The sequence below is a fragment of the Malurus melanocephalus genome, unplaced genomic scaffold, assembly GCF_030028575.1.
Source record: "Malurus melanocephalus ecotype Western Australia unplaced genomic scaffold, MMel_1.1 scaffold_73, whole genome shotgun sequence".
Taxonomy (NCBI): Eukaryota; Metazoa; Chordata; class Aves; order Passeriformes; family Maluridae; genus Malurus; species Malurus melanocephalus.
In genome coordinates, this window is record NW_026623305.1 from 1,430,389 (window position 1) to 1,447,487 (window position 17,099).

The 17,099-nt window shown below is 42.7% G+C and overlaps 1 protein-coding gene across 1 annotated transcript; it reads right to left on the minus strand.

Annotated features, from left to right (window-relative positions):
* Positions 1-801: 801 nt before the first annotated feature.
* LOC130573970 (thiamine transporter 2-like) lies at positions 802-5,931 on the minus strand. Its single transcript, XM_057366855.1, has 5 exons — positions 5,782-5,931; positions 4,630-5,446; positions 3,029-3,221; positions 2,318-2,459; positions 802-1,130 (listed from the first exon to the last, which is right to left on the minus strand). Exons 1-5 carry the CDS (start codon positions 5,929-5,931, stop codon positions 951-953), a joined length of 1,482 nt encoding a protein of 493 aa, XP_057222838.1. The 3' UTR covers positions 802-950.
* Between the last annotated feature and the right edge of the window lie 11,168 nt (positions 5,932-17,099).

The following is a 17,099-nucleotide window of genomic DNA, read 5'->3' on the forward strand; positions in this document are numbered from 1 at the left end:
CCAAGAACAGTGGACCTCCCTCACTTGGCACTCAAAAGCACCCATGATGCTAGCTGTTTATTTCAGTTATAAATCATCCTGGATATTCCTGTTAATCTRGAATTTTCCTGTATGAAATCAGCTGTATTTCTCCATAATGTACTTCTCTGTTTTTAGTCTGTGCTACTTAAGCCCCTTGATATTTTTTCTTTTCGTGCTGAAAGAGGAAGACAGTCACTTGTGAATTTAATTTTACTGGAAGCACAAGCAAAGGAGTGGTRCTCTTTTATTTGTTTGGACTCTGAAGTTATTCCCTTCTCAGCAGAGGTTGCTGTGAAGCCAGTACAGTGTTTGCAGCTCTCAAATGTGGGCCAAGCAACAACTGTGGCATAGCAGTTTTGCATTGAATCTCCTGGGAAGGGTTGTGCAAGCCCTGCTTTTCACAGCCTGTGAGCACAGGGCTGTGGGATGAGACAGGAGGAGCCTGTCCCCCATCTGCCTGTACTGGGTATGAAAGAATATAATGATGCAAACACGATCCTTTCTTCCCTGGTCCAGAACAAGGCTGTGGAGAGGGGGTTCAGGCCCTTCAGCCAGTGCATCAGCAAATGTGATGGAAGCAGCTTTGCCAGTGCTGCATTCTAGAGTTTACAGTGAGCAAGACAGGGTGAGCTCTGCTTTCTGCAATCGTGCACGGTGGGATGCAAAGGCTCAGGTTCTGTGCGTAAATTACTGCCCTTGAGCTATTTCGAGGCATGTAAATAAGAATCTGAAGCAACTTATCTTTTATTCTTGGCACAGTGCCATTCTGGTGAGCTCTCTGCTGGCATATGTTGTGCTGAAGTGCTGGAATGATTCAGCACTGAGCTGAACGTTCTTCTTGCACTGCTGTTCCCTGCATGCTGCTCTTCTTCCCTGCTGGGAGCCCTTTTCCCAGGAGGGCCTGGCCAAGGAGCCTGCTGCCCTGCCTCCTACAGCCGTGTCGTGAAGCTTGTGACAATCTGCTCTCTTGCCTCGTGCTCAGCCTGGTTCAGCTGCTCTGTGCAACATCTCGCTGTTTTCCTTTGGCATTTGTGTGAGASCAGCACACAAATGCTTCTGATCATGAAAATCCCATGTATGACTGCGAAGTAGCTGCCATAAATTAAAAACTGGGAGAGGAGGAGAGAAAGGCAGAACAATTAATGRAAAACATGTTAGAGAAATGCTGTTTCTTCTGGAGATGGCAGTCACTCTGATTTTCTTATATTCTGGCAGTTTCTCTACACTTGAGTTTTTGCCTTGTGATTAAGGAAGATCTCAGCTTTTCAAGTAAATAGCAAATATTTGTGTAATGAAGAACTGCCCCTTTCTTCCATTCCTTATGCCTCTTAATAAATATCACACAGCGACATGGATAAGAACAGAATTCTTTTTTTCTGTTWGTGCAAAACATAGAAGTAGCTTCATTACCCACATGGTCATGAATAATCTATGTGAAAAGTCTGAGTTCATCCTGGTTTTGCTTTTGCACATTTCAATGCTGTCACCACAAAGCCTTCAGTAAAAACACTGTGATTTTATATTAGTATTTCCTACAATAGTGGCAAAGCTCTTTATCAAGTCCTACATATTTCTGTCTTTAATTTTAATTTCAATCTTTACTCTTTCGAAGTAATTTCTGCCTTCTCTGTGCACTGTGAATAGCTTTAGTCTTCTTCAGATCCATTAGAGTAGAAAGCTGCCCCAGCTGAGAGCCCATCTGAGAAAATGCAGAAGTCAGTAGGTTTCAGTTGACTTTAACATGAGTGACATTGGGYTGACTAAAGTTAGGGACACTAAGATAGGATATCCCATCCCAAATTAAGTGCCCGTGCTATGTGCAGATGACTCTATTATGCATACTGAGATACAGACCACGTTTCTCCTGAGCTGAAGTTAGAAGTTATTTGAGCTGAAATAATTTAAATAATCCAAACTGTGTCTCATAGTTTTGAACTCCCATTCTGCATCTGACAAAGCCAGTCTGAGCTTTTGGGAAGAGAGGATGTGTTGTTCAGTGTCCTATTAACTACCAAAACTGGTCAGATAGCAGGGTCTGGTTATGTTCTGCTGTATCTCTCTTTAAAAGGTCAAAGACCTGCATCTGTAATCCTAAATGCATTAAGAGGCAAAAGGGAAGAATGGTGACAAAKGATGATGAATGATAATGRAGAAAGACAAGCGAGARCAWGATAYCTGGATTACTATAGAGGAAAGAGGAATTAAGTTGTCCTTTGGCATAGGAATTTCTTTCTTGGTAAACTTTTGAAGATGGCTTGGCTGAGCAGTGAATAGGAAGTAAGGTAACAGCACTTACCTGAGTCACTATGTCCAATCCCAGGCCCCTTGAATCTACAACAACAATTGTGAGAATGGTCTGAATCAGCAGGGCAATGAAGTTGTTGAATCCAAACATCAGGGCATARCGTTCCATGCTCAGATTGACGGCGATCTGGAACCTGATGGGAGACTGGCAGGTCAGTCACTTCCCACTGGAAAGCTATTGCTGTCCATCAGTCAATGAAGAGAAAATGATTCATGGAGATGGGGCATGAAGGACAGAGGAAATGCTGCTTCATTTAGGCTGGGAATGCTCTATGCCTTTTTTCTGCATTCATGCAGTTCGTGGCATGCTAAAGGGTTTGTCAGTAGGGGGTCTAGACAAATGGTGATCCTATAGGATGTTTGTCAAGGTGTGCTTGTACCTATTGTTCACTTTGCATCTTTCATACCTGGAAGGAGGAAAACAGCTTCTACATTTTGCTGTTACCATTGCATTTAGAAATAAAGTTGCCTTGTTTAATTTCTAATTAGTTAAATGTTTGATGTCCTTTTGACAATTTTTCTTTCCTGGTTGTTTGGAAGAATGAAAACAGCATAACCAGACATTTAGGTGTCTTTGTCCTTACTTAAACAGTTGCATATAACATTAGGTCAGCTGCCTCTGAGGAAAAGGATGCCCAAAGCAAACTCAAAGTAGAGTCAGTATTCTGTGCATGATGGCAGCMCTGTGATGTTTTGTACTTACGTTGCTATTGTCAGGAGGAGCATATAGCATGCCTTGAAGATGAGATAGCCAGCATAACATGCCCAGATGTTGGTAGAAAAGTGCATGAGAAACAGACAACCGGCATCTATTGCAGAGAAGATCCCTAAAGCCAGTTCTCCAAAATGGTCCCAGTTAATCTTCACATATTGTACTAGGAAAGATGCTACTGAACCTAGAAAAAGAGAAAAAATATGTGTAAATGTTGTATCTCTTCCACAACCTGTACGACCAGGTCTTGCCACTCTCACATGTCAAAAGGCAATGCTGAATAATGAAGCAGAGTAGTCTGAAGTTTGAAAGCATTTCTACTGACTCCTGCAGCCAGGCAGATGACTGGTTCTTTTAAGATAACTGCATAAATCAAGTCTCTGCCATTCCCTTCCTAGTGTTTTATTCCACTTCACAGGATAAACTGTAATGTAGAAGTTTTCATTATTTAGATGTCTGTACCCAGCGTGTACCTCTGGGGAGAGAATTAGGAGCATGGTTTGGAGTTCAAGAAGGAAATTCTTCCAGCCTCTCCTAGCTGACTGCACAGCCAGGCTAGCAAAGCTTCTGTTATAACAGTTCACCTTTGTGTGCCTCATGGAAGGGGGGAWACCATCAAAGTGAGTTTTGAGGCATCAGGGAGGTGTATCCAAGGAAATGAGAAAGAATGGCTTTGCTTTTGGTGGGCTTCCTAGAAGATGCATATGCAAAGTTAAGCCATCTGACTGCCCATCTTAGGGGTCCCATACAATTAAAAAACTATACTTATATACCGAGAAATAGGCAAATCCATGAGAGAGATTCATTGAGGAGTCAATACTACAGGAGTGCTTCTAGTTCATKATTCACTTGATCTATTTAGTTGCCTACTGCAGGAGTAGTATCTGTTTCTCCTTAATGACTGTTASGATAACTTGAATGACCAGGAGTGATGCAGATGTGTTTGTTTTTCCCAGTAGAACACATCCCCCCATCTTGTGCAAGTTCTTCACAGCAGCAAAGTGTGAGCCAAGGCAGGGTAGTATCCTCTGATGTCACCTTTTGATAACCTTGCTTTGCTTTGTTTGCGTGGTGTGAGCATCTGCTCCTGGTGCAAAAGTGGAATGGTTCATATCAGTAGCATAAGGATACAACAGGGTCTTTTTTTCCCCCTGCAAATCTTTGTACTCTGCAATKACTATAATTTTTCTTTTTGTCTAGTTGCACAAGGGTATTTCACTAGGAAAATATCTTAACATGAGGATTATGTTCTTTTTGTGTACAATTTTTCTGACAAACTTCTCTCAACTGTGTAAGCTRATGGCATTGTTATGGAAACAGTGTAGTACTTGTTTTGGGAAAAAAACCCCCACCAAATAGCCTCATCCAAAGAAACCTGAATAGATTTATCAGCCAGATGCAATGTCTGTGTGACTTACATGCTTTCAGCATACTGGTAAGATAGAGTTATTTATCTGGTCCTAAAGAAAAACCAACATAACTCACAATTGAACTGTTGTACATCAATGAACTAGGCTGGGAATGCACAGAACGTTTAGGGAAGTGAAACTTCACAGAGTGTCCAAGTGATCGATATTTAGATATGGACTTACTCAGAAACGTTGCTATTGCTTCGACAGCTCCGTTGTACACTGCGGAGTTGTGAGAGGGTGCTCGGAAGTCCCACAGCACCTGGACGTAATTCACGACCTGGTTGAAGCCGGCTGTGGCCAGAGCCCACCACAGGGACCAGTAGAGGAGTTTGTGGGAGCTGTAGCAAYGGCACAGGTCCTTGCTGAGCTGCAGCAGCACGCTGAGCATGGCACTGTGGGACCTGGCATCGGCAGCCTGGTGCCAGGGGGTCACGCCCATGGCAGCAGCATCGAAGCTGTTGCCCTGTGAGGAGCTCGAGAGCCTGGGGGAAGTGTCCGGAACCACCCTTTTGTCAGGCCCTGGAGGAGGCTTGGCAGCGTCTTTCCTGTGGAAGAATATGCTCTCCTGGGGCATGGGCAGGAACAGTGAGCACAGGAAYGCCAGGSAYRCRGAAACCAAGSTGATGGCRTTGAGGTAGWRGTAGGAGATKTSTGCTAVRGACACCAGCAGCTGTCCCAGCASRGCRGCCASAGTGGCTGMCACCAKGGTGACRYTYCTGCAGTAGYTGGTGRCCCTCTSRTAGTRTTSGGYGTKGACCACGCTGTAGATGTAGGCATAATAGGCCACCTCAGAGGCTGTCACCATCCCATAGAAGAATTCCACCACCTGCATGGCCATCACTCCTTGTGCAAAGAGCAGCAGGATCCAGGTGATGATGAGGCTGATGCCCTGCAGGAGGAGGACGGGCTTGTAGCGCACGTAGTCTGTGAACAGGAACACTGGGAAAAGGAGAGCGAGGTAGGAGTATGTCCAAACTGGGAGAATCTGGTTTGTAACCTARAAYAGAAGAGGAAATGTCASTGTTTTTATTGTCTGGGAAAGGAACTTCATGTATTTTGAATGTTGTTACATAGGGAAATTTTTTCTCTGAAGGAATTCATAAAATATATAATCACATTGAATCAGCATGGGACTGTTGGGCAGGCAAATGGATCTTGGATCCATTAAATGGATCTTTTATTTATGCAGTCTGCTGCAAATGGTAACCTGCCAGAGCTAGTTAAAGTTGTGGGTTTTTTTTTTTTTTAATCCGTGTTTAAAAACTTTAAACAATGTTTTCTCTTTCTACTTTCACAACTTCAATTAAAAGAAATGGTAGAGTAAAATCATACCTCATCTGTAGTCAGGTTTTTATCTGGTCCTGTTAGGTAGGGTGTTAGGAATGGTTCTGATGGCCTCATCATGTAGAAGAATCCRTAGAGGCAGAGGATCAGGGTGGGAAAAGCCCAGTTGTTGGTTTTCTCTTTCTTCCARCAGCCCATGGCCTCTGCAGCAAAGCTGAGGAGAAAGTTTCTTAGAGTGATGGTATTGCCCATGCAACTGAAAAGAGCTCTTGCAATTCATTTTTATTTTGTGGCTTCTAATGCCAAGGAGTTCTCTTTAGAGAGTGACAGTTCAAAACCATTTTTATTTATAATGTTCAAGTGAGCAGATTTTCCYCACATTTGTCTGCAGTTCTCTTTGTAGAAAGTGCATAAAGAATGAATTGGAATATCTGTAACTGGGAGACAAAYGACCCTGTCATTCCATCTGCACTGGCCAGGATAAACACAGGAAAAGCCTTTCTAGATAGAAGTGGCTGAAGACAGCTGAGCACTGAGATTTCCCTCYACTCCATGACTGATCACAGCCAAGCACATTGTTGAATGACAAGGGAYGAGTTCACAATTGCTGTTTTTTCTCCTCTTCCTCCTAGATGTGCATTGCTTTCCTGTTATGGAGAGCTGGTCACTCTGGAGTCTGGCAGATGGGATTTGCTAATAAATACAGAAAGGATGTCAAGCCAGACTGTCATCTGGAATTATCTGCATCAGAACTCCAGTYTGGATACAGGCATCGTATTTTCCATGTATAAAAATGGCGACAGAAGGTTAACAGTCCATACTAAAATGAAATGAAGCAGATGTTTTTGTTCTTGTCACTAGGTGAGATGATGGAATAAATTAAAATTTGCAACTCTGCTGAACAGAGCCCAAAGAGAAGTCAAAAGGGGTGTAATGGTGGCATGCAAAGGAAATAGTAAGTTAATATCTATATTCATGTTTGTATAGGCAATGTCAAGAATCTTAATGTGTGCAGTTTATCTTTTAGAGCCCTTCAGAGTTTACTTATTAGTAGATGGGTTTTCTATCGCTCTGCTTTTGACTTTTATTTACTTCCCTCYTGAGAACTGCTTATGGGTTTTTTKGGTTTTTTTTAGGTGAAAGTTTAATCTTAAAAATGAAGTAATTTTTTTTTGCAAACTTTTTTGTAAAAGCTGAAGAAAGGTCTATTCAGCCAAAAGTGGTCATGTCCTGATGAGTACATAACTTCAGATTGGATGGGCATCCTTTTTTATAGGATGTGATATATATAAGGCAAGTAGGCATTATGCATCTTCTTTTCTAACTTCATGCTATAATAGCACTGACAGTCTGATGCACTAAGAAATGGATGCAGATCAAMGGGAATTTGAATTATTTCCTTTGCAGCAGAAGGGTGTGGACATTCCAGTATTTCCAGCAGAGATGAAGCAGCTGTGTCAGCTCTGCAGTGTGAACCACTAGATGGCAAGGTGACCCCAGCCAGGCAAAACGAGCTGGGGAGGATTGAGACACGGAGAGCTCCRGGAAGGAAGCATTGCTGCCCCTCCTTCCTCCCCAGCTGTTGTAACATCAGTTTGCTGCAAACGTGGCTTTGGCAGGACCAGTTTGGGCCCTGCCCAGGATGGTGCTCACTSAGTCACTGTAATATCCCCTGCTCTCCTCTCACATGGCAATCATTAAAGCCATTTGTGTGATTGGAACGCTTTGTGTGATTCTGAGAAAGGCATTGAAAAGAGTGGGATGGAGAGCATCTATAGTGCTGTAATGTCAAACATTTGTATGAGGTAGCTTTGGGACTCAGCCGGGGTATATTTTTCCCTTCCCAGCCCAGATTCTGTGCTTTGGTCTGTTTCAGCTCTTGCCCTGTTTGCTCTCCCTGCAGCAGGCTCTGTGTCCCAAAGGCAGCAGGTCTCACGKAGCCTTTCCAAATGTCCACTCCTTGGGATGTGGGTGGGGCAAGCTGCTGCCTCTGCGGGGCTCGCAGGGTTCCTGTGCTACCCCTCGGATGCTGCCCATCGGTGGCTTTGCCATCCTGTGCAGGAGGTCATGGTTTCACCTACGCACAGAAGAACTTCAGATGTGCCCTGGTCACTGCATCCCTGAGGTGCCAGCACATGCACTGTTTGGGGTTTTGGCTAGACCTGTACCTCTAATCTGCACTTTTACTCTTTGAGGTGCCAGTGTCAGGCTGTAGGCAGGTCAGGTGAGAAGTTTCCCACTTGATTTAAGGAGCTGTGCAGAAAAAAAACCTGTCAGTGGTGCTGAGCTAGGAAGGGCCCTGGGGCTCTCAGGGGCTCTCACTCTGCCCTTGGGGAGTGGGACATGGTGTCACCCCAGCTGCAGTGGGGTTTGTGTTCCCCTCAAACCCCAGTCCTTGGCCAGTGTGAGAGCCCCCCCAGCTCTGCAGCTGCTACACAGCCCCTCTGCTTCATAACCACAAACCTCTGACAACTCTGCCTTGGTGCTTAAGGGGGAAGGATCCAATTTGTTCTCTGTTCAGTYATCCCGTGTGGTCAATTTCTCCTTTATAAACCTAGGGTTTTCTTTAACTTTTGCAGAGATTTTAGGATGCCTTGGTGTTGTTCTGCAACAAAACAAACCTCTGTTTCTTGTTTCTTRGAGCAATTCTTGGTGCCAGAGCTGTCAGCTCTTCTACCACACAGCCCAAGCCAGCCCCCCAGTTCCCCATCAGATTGCTCTCTTCTTTCCTCCCACTTTCCCTTGTTATTGCAGGATTTCTGATTTCTAAAGTTCAAATATAATCATACCTTCTGCACTGGAGCTCTTCCTTTCTTACTTCCAAGGGAAAAGCCTCCTTTTAGTATTTCCAGTCCTACTTCTGGTTGTCCTGTGTGTATTGCACCTACTGGACTCTGGATTTTGTACTTTCCCTGTTTTTCTGGTATCACGGCTTACTTTGACATTTCCTTTGGAATGATCTCCAGCTGGGTTTCCTTCAGCTTCCGCATTCAGCACCCTTAAAGGAGCAGCCACATACTCCTGGCCTKTCTTTGCCCTAAGGCAGCCATAAATCAAGACCCAAACTACAGTTTGATGCCTGACGGCACAAAATCAATAGAGGTAGTTCTGTTTCCAAAGAATTTAGTTCTGTTTGACAGGATATGTGGCTTGGGAGCCATCTGTGCTTCAAACTGGCCTATATTAAAGAGGGAGCAGTAGCTATGCATGGGTAGTGACAATGGCGAGGGTGAGCAGATACCAGTGTTGTAAGATTGGAACATATCCAAACTATTTACAATGGGTTTCAAACTATTCTGACTAATTTAGAGAGTAAAAAGTAAAACACTCTGCTCCRTTTCCTCTTGATTTGCTGGTAAATTTGTCAGATTTTTTGCTTAAGTGGGTCCTCACAGTGCTGCTGAAGAGGRGTATGGCTCTATAGCCATCTTCAGAAGGTTCTGTGGGATTCACAACAGCAGAGTGTACTCTGCAAAATGTACGGATTTTCACAACACAAATCTAGATCCACTCCCATTCTGATCCCACAACATGCAGGTCTGGAATGAGGGATGTAATAATTATTTAGGAATATGACAAATAGAGTAGGAAAATGTAATTTGTAAACAGCAGTGAATTATCCAAAGTAAGACAGCTTCTTGGTTCATACACAGTAAAATGTAACTTCATGGACATGTACATGAGTAAAAAATATGTATGACATTCCCTGCTGGGTCAGATGAGTGTCCCAGCTCAGCCAGTCCTTTGCACTGGCCACATTTTGCAGTTTTTTTGTYTCCAATCCCTCAACAGTCAAAGTTCCATGATCAGTGATGCTAGAGGCGCCATCCTTGCCTCTCGCCTTTATAATTTGTTTATTGGCCTTTGTCTGTGAATTCATCTCCTCCCGCGTGGGACAGTGCTGTGTTCTTACGGAGTCATAGATTATCTCGAGCTGGGATGGAGTCATAAGGCTCATCATGTCCTATTCCCTTCTGCTCACAGGACTATCCCAGACTGCCCCATGTGACTCAGTGCGTCATCCAGACGCTCCTTGAATGCTGGCAGCCTCTGTAGTGTGTGTGAAAACAACACATGAAAGGAATGCAATAACTCACTTGGGCACTTTCCCAGCCCTTGGTCATCATCTGGCACTGATCCCRGAGCTGTCTTGGTTTTCCATGTTCTATTGAACCAGTAGCTACAGGAGGTGGCAGGCCSTCTGAGAACACTGTATACCTGCATTTGGTTTTATTCTCATGAATTCTTGCTAAAATGCAGAGAACAGTTGAGGGAAACAGTGTTACTTGAGGCTTGCGTAGACTTATTGAGGCAAGAATCCAACTCAAATGTCTTGACCCTGAGAATAACTGCAAAATTCTGCTTTTTCTGTAATGCAATAAAGAGAAAGAATGATTTAAGCAACTTCCAGGCATTGATGTTTGGTTTCTCTGCTTTCCGATCCCCTTTTGTCCTTTACTATCTGTTCTTTCCATAGTCTTCAGTCCATCTTGTTTGTAGTTAAAATTTCACGCTTTTTCCACTAATTCATATCTGAATGCCAAATGGAAGACTCTAAAACTGTGATGAGCTTCAGAGGGTTTTTGGTTGACTTGAACCCTGTGCCAAAGGTTCCTGCAGCAGAGCCTGGGTTTGAAGGGGACTGTGCTCCTTTCACTGACTTTAGTCAGAAGAAGTGTTGCTCTGCCTGGAGGGTTGGCTGGGGGATCTGTTTATAGMTGACATCCCAATTCTGTTCAGTTGGCAAAAGGAAGATTCTCTAGGAGTGGAAGAAAGGAGAGTTTTATGATAGAAGTGTATCCCAAAGACTTAATCTAATATGGTCTCTAATGAACCAAGGAGATAGGAAAAATTCTGAGAGGGGAAGGAAAAGAACAAAACTACAAACTTCGGGAATCCTGATACTTTCTCTTGCCTCTGCTGCCTCTTGGACTCAATCCTGAYATTATCTCTGGTGCTTCACAGGCTGGCACCAAGGCTGAGAGACTCATGTTGGCAGYGAGAAGTGTCTGGCTGGGCACTGACTTTCAGCTCACAAATCACAGCTGTTTCTTGACACCTGTCCAATTCAGACAAAGAGACTTCAAATCAAACTGAAGCCTTATTATTTTTGAAGAATGTGTACTATACTTTCTAAAGCAAGTGAYAGCAAAGAAAACTTTTCATGGCTAATACAAGATTTTTCTCCATTCGTGGCCAAATACAGCCTACGCACAGAAAGGTTGCAATGGTATTTATAAAGATTAAAGGGCATATTTGTCAGATTTCTCAGACCCAGGTGTTTTCACAGGACACATTCACTTCTGATTTATGGATCAGCTGATCTTTATCTTTTCTCATGTACTGTGTACTCATGTTGGGAATGAGCTGCTCTCTGCAGTCTGGCCCAGAATCCCACGGTATGTGGGTTAAGGGTTTCCCTAACTTCCTTCTCAGTGGAATCTTGCCCCTCTGGTAGCAAGACATTCATATCCTGTGCTCAGGGGTTTTTGATCTGAGACACAAGAATGAATATGTGTCATGGTTTTACTTGGTCCGATTTTTAGTGGTGGGGGGATGGGATTAAGAAACTACAAAGATGGCTCCTGTGAGAAGTTCTAGAAACTGTCTCCTTTTTCTCCAGCAAAAGGAGCCCTACCCCCTGTGTTTCAGAGCCAATCCATCATGGCTCTGAGGTTGATGGACAGGCTGATCATCAAGCCTGGGCTAATTGCACAGGTTAGTTACACTTCTGTGATGACGTATTATCTAGTACWTAAAAAGAATTCAAAACAAGATAGGGGYGGCYRCYATTGTAGCTTTAAGGTTGTTAATATGTAGTTTTTAGTATCATGCACTGGGRAAAAAAAAGAGCAGGAGGGTGAAGAGATGTAAGAAAAAAATGGAGACCGAAGATCAATAAGGAGAAGATTAGATAGTTGCTGTGCTGTGCTGTASTTCTCAAACATAGAGAAAATACATAAGTATTCTCAAAAAGGACTATTTTATCATTGAGAGAGACTTAAATAGAAAAAGAAAGCAACCTTGCTCTGAGGAAAAAAAACCTGGCCTTTGAAGACTGGACTAAACAGCTAAAAAGGGAGCAGAGGCTTGGCCCCCCAACGACGTCTGAAGTAAGTAGATGCTTAGAAAAAGCTGTGCTCTGCCAGGGGTTTGTGATAGTGGTCTCACGCCGCTGAAACAACGCAGTTTAGCCTTAAAGGACATTCTTTCTTTTCTCCTAAGAAGTAAAAGGATCCTCCCTCGCCATCAGCAGTTACACACTGACTGTTCTTGAAAAAAAAACTTCCACAGCTTAAAGCTGTAAGAACACTTCTCCTATAATACTAAACAACAACTGTAATGAGTAGTTTAATCTATGTTAGACTTTCATTCTTATCCCCTGTGTGTGCGGGAAAACAAGGAGGGTGGAGAGGGAAGGCCTGAGAAAGAGACGAGTCCTAAAAAAAAATAACAGGTGTCTTAAAATGTCAGGTTTTTTTMATTTTCTTCTCCTTGTAAATCTGTTCCTATCTCTGTTCTCCTCCCCGGTGCCACAGTATTCTTAGTAATTTGTAGTAATAAATCTATTTTTAAAACTTAAGTTATTCAGTCTGTCTAACCATTATCTAAAACACATACGTATCTTTCTCTCAATTACGTTATATTATCTGAAAGCCATAAATTTTCCTGTTAATTAGGCTTTCGCAATCCTTTCTCCCTCTCGGGTGGGGGAAGGGAGGGAACGTCGTGAGTGCAGTGCTTTTAGCTTTCAGCASAGTCTAAACCACCACAATATGCATACTTTAGTTTGGGGTATTTAGCTAGAAGGTACAAAGGGCATTACTCCAAGGGGTAGGTTAGGAAATACATTCAACCAAACTAATGTTTCAGGTGCTTGGTTTAAATGTAGAYTTAGAGCTGCTTCCTAAATAAAAAGTAATGRTGTACGGCTATTTTTCACGATGCTRTGCCTTGCCTACGGATAATGMCCTTCTTTTTTTATYCAGTCACCCTTCTTACACTTCYCCCTGGAGTACCTATTGCCACTTGCACCGTGCAGGACAGTGGCTGCTGGTAGCAGTGCAGGACCTGGGACAAACAGCTGTGCCATTAATTATGACCCTGAGACATTCTGGAGGAGATTGATTCTTTTTTCTTACAGGCAGCATTGGGTATTTGCCCAAACAAGGCCAGGAACTCTTGTTATATGTTACCAACATGGTATGGAGCACACAGAAATCCTGTGATGAGTTTATAAACACCTGTTGAACCTACTTTGCATTGCAGAACCATGCTTTGTGCCCCTTTTGTACACAAYGAAGTCTYGGCCAGTGCCAGGTTGAAAGGAGTRATTTACCCTCTAAATATCCTGTTATTGGCAAGGGAAAGTTAAATTCCTTTAGCTTTCTGCACTACAAGTCAGCGGCTGGTTTGTCCTTCTTTTGGTGACAGTTTCATTGTTGAATCCTCAGTAGGTGACAGGTCACTGGTGTAGTTGTGAGAACATTGGATGCAAGAGCATCCAATTACTGGGGGTGGCCCTTGGAAGCATTGCCAGCATTTTACAGGCACCTACATTTGCATGTGGCCTGCATTGTGGCTCTCTGATTTGCTCCSTGCCTCTTGCAAAAACCTCTCAGAGGCCCTGGGCGGTTTCCAAATAAAGGTGTTTCCCATTGTCTGAGGACTGGGTGTTTATTGCTTGAGCAACCTTTTACTTTCTCRCTCTTACTGGCACAAAGCACATTTTGATCTTCCAGCTAGTGAGGTCCAGAGGAGCTGAGCCAAAAACCAGTCCAGCATGTGGAAGTATCTACTGATCTGCTGCAAAATTCATTGTTCAAAATGAGGCTGTGAGCTTTGTGGGATCTTCCTCTTTATAGGTCTGAGAATGCTGAACAACTCAATTTCATCTCTTTTTTTTGTTTGGATGGGGGTTGTTTGTTTGTTTGTTTGTTTGTTTAATGTTTAAAAAAACTATTGAACAGCAACAACAAAATCAAGCCAGGAAGTTGAATAGATGGTAACATTTCTTGGATTGTGTACATTTAAAATCTCCAGTTAAGTAACAAAAAGTAAATGATATATAGGTCAAAGAAATCTCATTTGAATTGGTTAACACTTGTAGTGACTAATGGTCACTTACTGTGGATTGCTGAAATGAGAGGAAAAACYTTAAGGGATTTCTAAGTAACTTTCAATATGGAAAGATCACCTTCCATACGGAAAGATCACTTTCCACATGGAAAGATCATTTTCCAGGGCGTGTTCCCCTGTAGGCTTGTTCCACAAACCTCCCACTASTGGCACATATTCTCCTGTCGTCACGGCTGGATGTCTCATTTGAGAGATGCAAATTTGCATTTGCACAACCTGTGTGTAGGAAGTTTCAGCCCAGCCCCTCCTCCCTACGTTTTTTTTGCCCTCAAGGTGCATCTCATTACACACACCATGGAAGATTTTGAATCATTGCCACAGCCCMAGTAAAGTCCTGCTGGAAGACCATTTGCCACATTTTGACAACTTCTCATAACAAGCTGTCTGCTTCATTTAATGCTAAACCTCTAATGACACTTGAAACAGACTTAAAATAGGTCCATTATGCTGCTAGTGATTGCTTAAAACTAAGAATTTTTTACTCAGAATTCCTGAATTCTTCTAATACCTTGATTTTTTGCCAACTCAGAWGAGTTTTGATCACAGAGTCATCAAAGTCTTTGGGGTTTTGTTGTTTGCGTATTTTTTTTAAATTTTATGTTGGTTGGTTGTTTTTTTCATCAACAGTATGTTAGGTTTTGTCCCTTTAATGAAGAATAATTATTTTTATGTGGTCCAAGTTTTTCTCCATGTGCCTTCACCTTCCTGTGAGTCCTTTGAAAGGCAGAGCAGTTACGGTGTCATACCCTGAAGCTCTGGCCTGGTTCCCATGTCCCTCAATGTGCTAGGCTGGGTACAAACAGCAACAGAAAAAGGTCCAGTCTGATCTGTAGAAGGCTGAGCCTACTTACTTGAGGAGAAGTTCTTGTAAAACTTTGTCATTTTGGAATAGCAGATTTCTGTCAAGCCCAGATTGCTTGATTTAAAACATCTTTTCTGCCTTAAAACAGTTTTTCTGTSTCTGGTTCTTGCCTTGTTGTTTATGGAAACCTCTGATGGTTCTGAGCATGCTTGAGTGGTTAGAAACAGCACCGTCCTCAAAGCCCCAGGCAAAGGCCCAACCAACAGGACATTTCTGGGCTTGGCTGGAGTTGTCTGGGCTAGCAACAAGAAAAAAGACTTTGAAAATGGGGACAAGCAAGATGGTGCTTGAAGCAGCCAAGGGAACCCTGCAAAAAGAGAGGAACATTTACCCTGGCAGATGTTTCTTTAACAGAAGTAGGGAAAAGCTGCATGTTTTAGACCCTCCAAATGTCTCTTGTAGAAATCAAGAGGTGAGGACCAAGGTCCAGAAAAGGGGTATAGGAGGATAAGGAAGTCAGGGATCTCAATTATGTYATGCAAAAGACCTGTAAGAGTCAGGATGGAGGGATGTGGTGGTGTGGTTTCCTTGGGAAAAGAGCAGGTCTCTTGGAAAGAGTGAAGTCCAAGCCAACTGTGGCTGGAAGCTCCTGACAGGAAAGTCCCTATAACGTAACTGTGGAGTGCTGAAAAGCTGCAGTGATTGCAGCACTCACCCTGAGTGTCCACARCTGCTCTGGCAGCCTTTGTGACACAGCCACTCCACTGTGTTAGCTAACAGCTATTTAAAACCACCTTGATTGGTTTTCGTTTGGCAATCCAAAATAAGCAGGTATTACTGGGTAGATTTACACTCATCTTCCAGTAACACACGACAGAAGCCTGGCTGTGTTCATAAAGTACTCAGTAGGACAAATAATCACATGTTCTATATGTCAGGTATGACTTGGAAAAACCCTCAGTAAATGAGTTCTCTTGATCAACTTAAAACTTTACCACTTGGTGTTACTTAGTTCTTATTTTTTTCTCTTTTCTTTGTAAGGGTTATTTGTTTTAGGTATTCCTGCAAACATAGAACACCAAAAAAAAAAAAAAAAGGAGCTTCACATTCTCTAAATTATTTTCTTCTAATTTTGTACAAAACCATGAATTCAGCTGAATTCATGAATAGTTTCAGCCCACCTAAAACTGCATTTTAATGAAAATTTTAAGTCCCGGATTTTTTTTCCCCACCTTCTTCTCTTCTTGTCTATTACTTTTCAAGACTTAGAAAATGTCACATCTTTTTCATAATTGCCAAGAAATAGTATCTTTTTCTCCTCTTTCTGAAATAAATGTATTTAAAGTGCCCTCATTTTTTAGTATTGGAAGGCATTTTTGTGTTCAGGCTGTTTGGCTCCAGCTATTTTTTCATTCCAAATTTTCTGTGGGATTGATGCATCTTGGAGAAACTCTCAGCCAGACTACAGTACTGGAAAAGCACCGACTTATGTAGAAGTGATGAGGGTTAGGCCCAGTTTCAGCGTGGTTGAATGATTACTGTAGTGCAGAAAAGTTGCTGAGAGCTTTTCTTGGTGAAGATTTTGGGATGTTAATCTGTGTCTAACATGTGTTTCAAATCCTTGCATTACATTCATTAATTACATTAATTACTTAATCACATTGCTACTTTTTGTAATCAGGTTTCTTTTCATCTGCAAATAACACTTGGCTRTCTGACTCCCTTGCTGGAGATAGTGATTCCTCTCAAGTGATTCCTTCCTTTCTTCTTCACCTTTGTGGAAGTTTTTCAGGAAATCAGCACTTCTGGAYGTCTTAAAGGATCAGAAATTTAATAGCCAAAATGTTTCTGCTGTTGCATTTACTATGCCTAAAGGCAAATACAAATAAATTGGAAGAGAAATAGGCTGTAACAAAGCAAATATAATCTAACTTAGAGCGCTGTTTGGCAGGCAGCTTGATCCTGGCTGGATGCCAGATRTCCATCAAAGCTGCACTATCACTGCACTCCTCAGCTGGGCAAAGGATAGGTAAATAAGGAAAGGCTCAGAGATTAAAATAAGGGCAGGGAGAGATTACTCACCAATGCTGACATAGRCAAAATGGAGGTTAGACCCCCAACTCTGTTGAGGAAATTAATTTATTAGCAATCAAATCAGRATAGGATAATGACAAGTCAGATGAAGTCTTAAAACATCTGTCCCCCAGACSTCCCTTCTTCCTGGTCTTTACTCCTGATTTTCTCTGCCTCCTTCCYCCAGCASTTCAGGRGTATGGGAATGGGGGTTTTGGTCATCTCATCACATGTAATCTCTGCTGCTCCTTCCTCCTCAGGGGGAGTACATCTCACTCTATCTCGCTGCCCCAGCAGTGCTCTGCTCTTCTGCCAGCGTCCTGCTGCAGTGTGAGCTCCCCAAGAGGTCACA